This window comes from Hylaeus anthracinus, unplaced genomic scaffold, assembly GCF_026225885.1.
Source record: "Hylaeus anthracinus isolate JK02 unplaced genomic scaffold, UHH_iyHylAnth1.0_haploid 11978, whole genome shotgun sequence".
In the NCBI taxonomy this organism is placed as follows: Eukaryota; Metazoa; Arthropoda; class Insecta; order Hymenoptera; family Colletidae; genus Hylaeus; species Hylaeus anthracinus.
In genome coordinates this window covers 1,732,235-1,739,282 of record NW_026534326.1, presented here as the reverse complement: position 1 = coordinate 1,739,282, position 7,048 = coordinate 1,732,235, and the positions used below count along the sequence as shown (strand labels likewise).

At 39.2% G+C, this 7,048-nt stretch overlaps 1 protein-coding gene and 2 long non-coding RNA genes across 9 annotated transcripts in view; 1 reads left to right on the top strand and 2 right to left on the bottom strand.

The window, feature by feature from the left end:
* LOC128897095 (uncharacterized) overlaps nucleotides 1–2,193 on the bottom strand; it is a 3,572-nt gene extending 1,379 nt beyond the window's left edge. For 2 of the 7 annotated variants that reach the window (XR_008462200.1, XR_008462197.1), the window contains exons 1-2: nucleotides 1,777–2,193; nucleotides 85–1,543 (exon numbers count right to left, since the gene is read on the bottom strand). This is a non-coding gene — a long non-coding RNA (uncharacterized LOC128897095). The remainder of the gene's footprint in view (nucleotides 1–84; nucleotides 1,544–1,776) is intronic. The other 5 variants (XR_008462198.1, XR_008462203.1, XR_008462201.1 and 2 more) reach the window with 5 other exon arrangements.
* LOC128897094 (uncharacterized) overlaps nucleotides 1–3,097 on the top strand; it is a 10,079-nt gene extending 6,982 nt beyond the window's left edge. Inside the window, exons 3-4 of the long non-coding RNA XR_008462196.1 lie at nucleotides 2,024–2,121; nucleotides 2,187–3,097. This is a non-coding gene — a long non-coding RNA (uncharacterized LOC128897094). The remainder of the gene's footprint in view (nucleotides 1–2,023; nucleotides 2,122–2,186) is intronic.
* A 1,253-nt stretch (nucleotides 3,098–4,350) lies between these two features.
* Nucleotides 4,351–7,048, bottom strand: part of LOC128897070 (innexin inx7) — a 3,261-nt gene continuing 563 nt past the window's right edge. Inside the window, exons 3-7 of the mRNA XM_054160742.1 lie at nucleotides 6,546–6,618; nucleotides 6,297–6,474; nucleotides 5,331–5,671; nucleotides 5,075–5,265; nucleotides 4,351–4,971 (exon numbers count right to left, since the gene is read on the bottom strand). Coding sequence (XP_054016717.1) covers nucleotides 4,722–4,971; nucleotides 5,075–5,265; nucleotides 5,331–5,671; nucleotides 6,297–6,474; nucleotides 6,546–6,618 — 1,033 coding nt within the window. The 3' untranslated portion in view covers nucleotides 4,351–4,721. The remainder of the gene's footprint in view (nucleotides 4,972–5,074; nucleotides 5,266–5,330; nucleotides 5,672–6,296; nucleotides 6,475–6,545; nucleotides 6,619–7,048) is intronic.

The following is a 7,048-nucleotide window of genomic DNA, read 5'->3' as shown; positions in this document are numbered from 1 at the left end:
GTTTGTAGAGTTCTACAAGATCTACAAGGGAAAAAAGTTTCACTCCAGAATGTTCATTATTGAGAGATCAACGAATGTTGTTACCGTCTTCATTTGTGAAGGGAGGCCTCCGCGAGGTCCCTTGCCAAACGTCTCAGCTGACCTATCCCGTGATAGCGTTTGGTTTCGGTGTAAGGGTATTCGATCGGATCAGATAACTGCATATTCTTGTACGAGGGTCAGAGATAAGCCCGGAAGGGAGGCCTAAGGACAGCTGACGCTTGATAAAATGTAATTTCGTTGGAGAAATGACTATTTTTAGAGGTCTCCATCGCGCTATGAGACATTATCGACCATTAGGAACCTCTAATCTTAATCCTCTTAAAAATAAAAGGGAAAAAGTACCGAACAACAACATTTTCATTTTACAAATTTTAGAAGATATTTTACAATAACTTATTGCGTATAACTGAGAGTATAAGGAGACGAGAGGGGAGATCTCGATCGGATGGCAATCCGTTGAAACAGTAGCACCGATGAGTGCACCAGGCGAAAATTGTTTCAAGAGCCTTCAATGTTGCATAATGCATTTCAGCTATTGTTCGTAAGCAATCATTTGATTCTGTTGCGTCGCCGCGTAAACGCCGTTTCCTGACATCTTTTATAAATCAAGCGGGCGTGAATTGTGTTCTCAGAGCTGTTACGTAAAGCTTGAAATTCTAATTTGAGTGCTCTTGATTAATACTGAGTGGGAGATCCAGTTGAACAGATGTACAGTATTCTCCTTCAATGATATCCACAGGCAACTAATGATCTGTTTCTAGGAGCTAGTCGAAGACGATGTTTTAATTTGTATTGTATTTAACAAAGTGAGTCTCTGTGTAAATTTTATTCCCATTTTTTTCTATGGAGTCTCATATTAATTCCACGATGAGATCAGATCTTAATTAATAGAGACATCAGTATCGAGATAATTAAGTAAAGAATTCTTAATAGTTAAAGTTGAAGTAGCTTTAAAGTAAGACATGCTTCATTACAAAATGAGAAACGATAAAGTAATAAAGAGTGATACTGTTTTATCTCGCTGTTGCTTCCCAGTAATGATATGTCACTTAAAAACTGGATGAATCCTCTTTATATCGACGTTGAGAACTCTTCATTTATTTCTGCTGTCTTTAAATGATTAACATTCAAAGTAGGGACCAAGACGGTGCTTAAATGCTCCATCGTGTGGGTGGAAAAGCTGAAACAATGAGTGCGGATGATTTAATTTTATTGAAAAAGCTTGGAGCACGTAGCTTCCTCCGAGTTTATGAGCCTAAGCGGTCAGCGCACCACTCTTTTGGAATGTACCATTGTATATACGAACCCGTCAAACCGGTTTCCAGTATGGGCGTCCAGTTGAGAACCCCTGCGGGTCAATCGTGTCAATTGTGACGAATATATGTCGACTCTGCTCGCGTCTGCTTCTCGTGGATCCTCAAACTAAAACTTTGTTAAACACGTCAGGGATATTCACGAGTCACTGGAATTTATTTTCAAATTTTCGAAATTATAACATAACCTAAGATAAAAATATTAATATTTATAAATGATGATTAAGTGAATATTCGTTACTACAATCTTATTATTATTATTATACAAATTTAAGATTGATTGATATTAATATTTATTAGTATTAGCTTGAAACGAGCATCATCTTATTGTACTGATGCAAAGAAAATCATTTTGTTTCATGGATTAAATTCATCCGGTTCTGTCCTGTGATAAATCTGCTCTACTAAATAATAAATTTACCCAATTACTTTGTTTCTTAGAATGATATCAGGAGCTCCATATGTCTTGTTTACAGTTCTTTTTTCTTACACGTGCACTTAATGGACCGACCTGTATGAAATTCATCTAATTCTGTACCCTTGACAAATCTACCTACTTTACTAGTTAATAAATTATCCAATTACTTTGTAAGAATTACATTGTTAGAATGGCATGATGGACTCCAGACGTCTTGCTTATGGTTCTTTTTTCTTAAATGTGCATTCAGTCGACCGATGAGCATGGCAATTGATGGCAACGGCATGGAGATATTTCACAGAGATCCCATAGGGATTCCCGTCACGCAGGAATACTGGAGGAAATACGGTACGCATTCTTAAATCTTCCTTTGCTCTTGAAACACTCTCGGAATACCTCATACAATATTTCAGAATCAACACTCCGGGCATGTCTCCTGAGGCTGTTCTCATCCAAAGTTTGGGTATGTTAATTCGAAACTGTACAATTACGAACTTAAAGGGCGCCGGGCTTCTCTGGAGGATTAGTTTCTCATTAAGTTTAGGATGTCTGTCATTAAGTCGAGGAAAATTTTGCCTTGGGGTCTGTTACGGCCCACGTTTGGGCCAGTGGTGGCCACCTGGGACCAGTGGTGCTCAACCCCAGACGCGAGAAGAATCTCTTGCAGAGAATTCTCATTTCTTTTTTAATACTGACTCATGGAACAACGAAGTCATTGTACCTACTTAAAGAACAGGTTTCAGTTGAAAGGAATTCTCGATGCAGGGCGTTCCCCAGCGACGAACAAAGGAAAAGTTGCGACTCCTTCGTCGAGATTTCCCGAAAGAATTTTAGTATTTTTTTTTTGCTAAAAAACAAACGTGAGGAGTCTATTTTGTATTTTAAAAGGAAGGTGTAAATGACGATAAGTTACCTCGATTTTTGTGGGATAATGGTCCTGTTGTTTTTTTTTTTCGATTTTGGTGACGCTAATTCCGGACAGAAACATTCGAGTAATTCCTCGAGACGCGCCATCGATAACGATAACGACCAAGAAGTTATGTAATCGGTTTCTTTCCGTTAAAGTTAACGACACAATCGATTAGCGAAGATTGCGCGTCCGGAATATTTGGCAATCTGGTTAATACGTAAGCGAAATCGTTGATTCTAGATGTAAGTAAAAGATACGCGATGTGTTATTAACGAAACGTGTGCACGGGAACGAGGTTAAATTTCCCGCGCATGCGTCGAACGTTCCAGAAGAATCCTAACCTCTCATACTTAGCGTTTTCAATTATTTCGGAGATCTATTTCTAATTAAGATTATAATTAGTCCGTTGTAATTCTATTTGTAAATATGAAAGAAACTAAGTACATTATTATAGTTTGATCGTCGGTTGATGCGTATTTATCGAGATATCCCCGATTTTCAACGATCTTTTACCCCATTTTGATTTTGGTTGATTGCAGCGCCGTCTGTAAACCAAAATACGAAAACTCGTCGGTCAAATTGAGGTACTTTTTTCTGGAGAATCCAAATCTGTAATAAAAAATTCGGGTTGTCGTTTAAATTTTTTATCTCCCTCCCCCCCCCCCCCTCCACCCTTAAGGGAGCGACGATGAGGATCGAGATCGGTATCATTGGATGCCTCTCTTCGAGACGAACAACTTTCGTTACTCACTTTCTTTTTGATCCGATGCGTAATTCTCGAGATATTTCGAGGTTTCGTAAGGGGGCATGTTTTTTTTATGGTTTTGAGGTTAGGTTACAGAAAATTCCTTTTTTTCTCGTGGTGCGATAAGGAGACAGCCCCGGTCGCTAGGATAACCGAAGAACATTGAATTGTGAATTTTTATATCTCGCACTTTTTTGTTTGTATCGGCAAAGTATTTTAAGAATAAAATAAACGTGAATTTGGAAGAAAAAATTTTTTTCCTTTACCCCCCTCCCCCCCCTCACCTCCACTCTGAAAAGAAAAGTAGTTAATCATTTAATGATTAATTAATACCTATGCTATGATATTCAAGATAAAGAAGATTTCGAAAATCTGAATTTTGAAACTTTTTTTTTTTAATTTTCCAAAGATCTCCTTTACGCGCATGCGCGATATAAGCTTTTGTACACTTTTGGGCCCACTGAAGCTTCTTCAGTGATCTAGATGCAAATACCTTTTTGTTAAACGTACATTATCGCTTTTTAAGTGCAGATTTTGAACAGGGAAAATTCGAGGTAACGTTCCAATGCAATTCAGCGCACAAAATGAAATAGATTTTTAGGTTATGTTCGTTTGTAGTCATCAGATCACATTAGACCAAACGGTCTAATTCCAGCTCGGACCACGTTGCGAAGCCAATCAACCTCTCCTGCATGATTTAATAATCTCTCCCATTGCCGACCAGCTCAAAAGGTCAGTTCAATATAATCTTACCTGCACACACAAGTGGGCATACGAGGGCTCTAGATGATACATGTCGAACGAAGAGTATGAAAAGCTTTGTATTCCTCGTATGTTTTGTATTGTTGTAGGGCAACAATGATCCCCGATTGAGAGAAAGTTAAAGTAGTTAGTTTAAGCTTTATTGATTAGACTCAGGAAGTCCAGTTGCGTTAACTGTACAGATTTATTCTCAAACATAGTTATCCATTAAGTCGAATCAAGTTGCGTTTCGACAGAAAAATGATCCGAGCATGCTTTCATGTGATCTAAATAAATAATAATTACTCTGTGTTTAGATGACAAGATGAAACGTGATATAAAGAGAAATGATCAATGTCCCTGTACATAATTGATCACAGCAATCTATTTACACTTAATTGTTAATCAGTAAAAATCAAGACTAATTAGGTACACGTCGCTCGAACAGGCCAGACCAATATCTAAGGTATAAACATAGCGTAACTGTCCTTAGAAAATTGATCCAGATACTTTGATAGTTCCATACGAGGCAAAGCCTCTCGCAGTGATACATTATACCATCTTCAACGTTTCCTCCTCCTCTTTGGAAGGAATGCGTAGAAATTCGTCGCGTTTCGCTTGCATGTCTTCTGCCAATTTGTGCAGAAGTTCCTTGAACACGTAGTTGTCCAGATTCTTCGCTATGTAATAAAGAAACAGCCAGTCTCCAAAGTGGCACTCATGGGTAACCGTCAATACGTTCCAGGGATTGTATTTCCCTGGGCAGGCCATTTGAAACACGACTTTATTGAAGACTTTATTCCTGCGGATGTGTACAAATGATTGAGCAACAAGGAAAACCTATTTGGAAGAACCTTGCATCTCAGGAAGCTTCTCAGGAAGCTTTTCAGGTAGCGAATAATTACCTGGCATGTAACAGCATAGTCAGCAATCGCCACACCAGTCCCAAACCAGTAATCACCGCAAGAATGATGAACCAGTACCAAAGGAACACGTAGATCTTCTCATTGACAATGTTCAGCGCCATGACGCACAACGCATCGTGCGTCTCTATCGATCCTGAATGACCATACTTGTGGAACAAACACTTGGTTACCTGGAACGTTATAGAGAAGATAATCTTTACGATGGATGTTTGTTCATTGAGAACTTTCACTGTACCTTGGGAAAAGTGACGTCGAGGGCATCCATCATTCTAGAATTATACTTGTCATCCGCTAGAGATTGACCAAGCCCAAGGAAGGCCCCACCGAGGAACCAGTCGGTTAAATAAATTTGCACCAGCACGTTTAGGAAATTTAGAACCTCGCACAGGCCCAGATAGTACGCCCACGGTCGGTTCAGATGGATACGATTTAAAAAAGCGACGCGTATTTGTCGAATTTTGTCGTCACGTTCCTGCTTCGACGGCACCGTGATGCCGTTATCGGTAGTCAAAGGAGTGTCGTGCAACGACATCGACGCCATACGCAAACCCGTCACCAACGCCTTCAAACGACCCCCTGGATCAACGCATATTTTTACATTAAATGCCATCGACCTATTGGAAATGTTTAAGGTCAGGATTGATCGGACCCTGAAATAAAAAGTTCTTCGTGGGCTTCTGCATTCGCTAAAGAAGGAAACAGATCTTCTAACAGGCTACAAGTATAAGGAGCAGTTAGATTAATTATGAATGAGTAGCATTAAGCAAGATGTTAAGTTTCTGCACCTATTCTTTACATTTCAGTGGATTGTAGACCACTACTGGACTCATTTTCTAAGTAAGTACTCGAGTACAAAGTAGAAAGAATGTTCTGACTCGCTAGAACCAATTTTGTTCTTATTAAGATCATAAAGCTTCATCGCATGCAATTTTGATTTCAGATTTGTGATTAGCAGACTGAGAAAGCTCCGGTATACTAAATTTCATAAGAATTAAAACGTTCCTTCAATTTCGCTGCTGGGATTTCAGCTTGTCCTTATTTTAATGGAATACACGTGTAAGAAGTAGCAGAAATAATTGTGGAAGAGTAGCAGCAAGTAAGATGTTAAGCTTCTATACGTAATGTTTGAAAAGGAAAATGTCGAAAATGGGAGAATCGCGTGAGACGTATAGAAGCAGCGTGAACGTATAACGGGACTGACCTTCAGCATTCCTCCACAGGTAGTGAGGCACGTAGAAGAAGATAGCTTGAAAAAATAAAACAAAGGGGACCCACTGGTAGTAGGCATGATGCACCACGGGGTCGTCTTTGCCTGCGGGCCCAACGCCAGGATGAGGAATTTCGCCTTGCTCGAGTGACGTGGCGTTCATGTGTTTCACCTAGGAAATTCATTCCGTTGTTTTCTCATCAAACCTTTCTTTGCAAATTCAGCTCTGATCGTAATATTTACCACGGTGTAGGTGGAAGTGAAGAAACAGAAAGTGTTGATCACTTTCTCCTCCACGCCAGCAGTGGAAATGCATCTTATCCGCAATTAAGATCATTAAGAGGATGAAATTTCATTGAGATTGATATTTGAACAAATTTTTCTCTTTCTAAATATCCTTGGTATCCTCAGGAATTTTAAGTATAGCATCCTTTAATTTCCCACGAAATTATCAATCCGTTGCATCGTGAATGCGATTACACGTAAGCAAGACCGAAATCGTCGCTTAGATTACCCTAATTGTCTGTTCCCTTGCCCCAGTTGCTCAAATAAACCAGTCGAAGCATGCATAATTTCCGCGATAACGCGTCTAATTACGCGACGCGATTAGTGTAATCGTTTTATCTAAGAATTATCTAGATACTAACGTAATTCCATAGTTGATAGGTCTGTGCGATTACGATTGATATTATAGTTCCCAAGATTCCTAGAGATACCAAGGATATTATAGTTAAGGTTTTACTTGA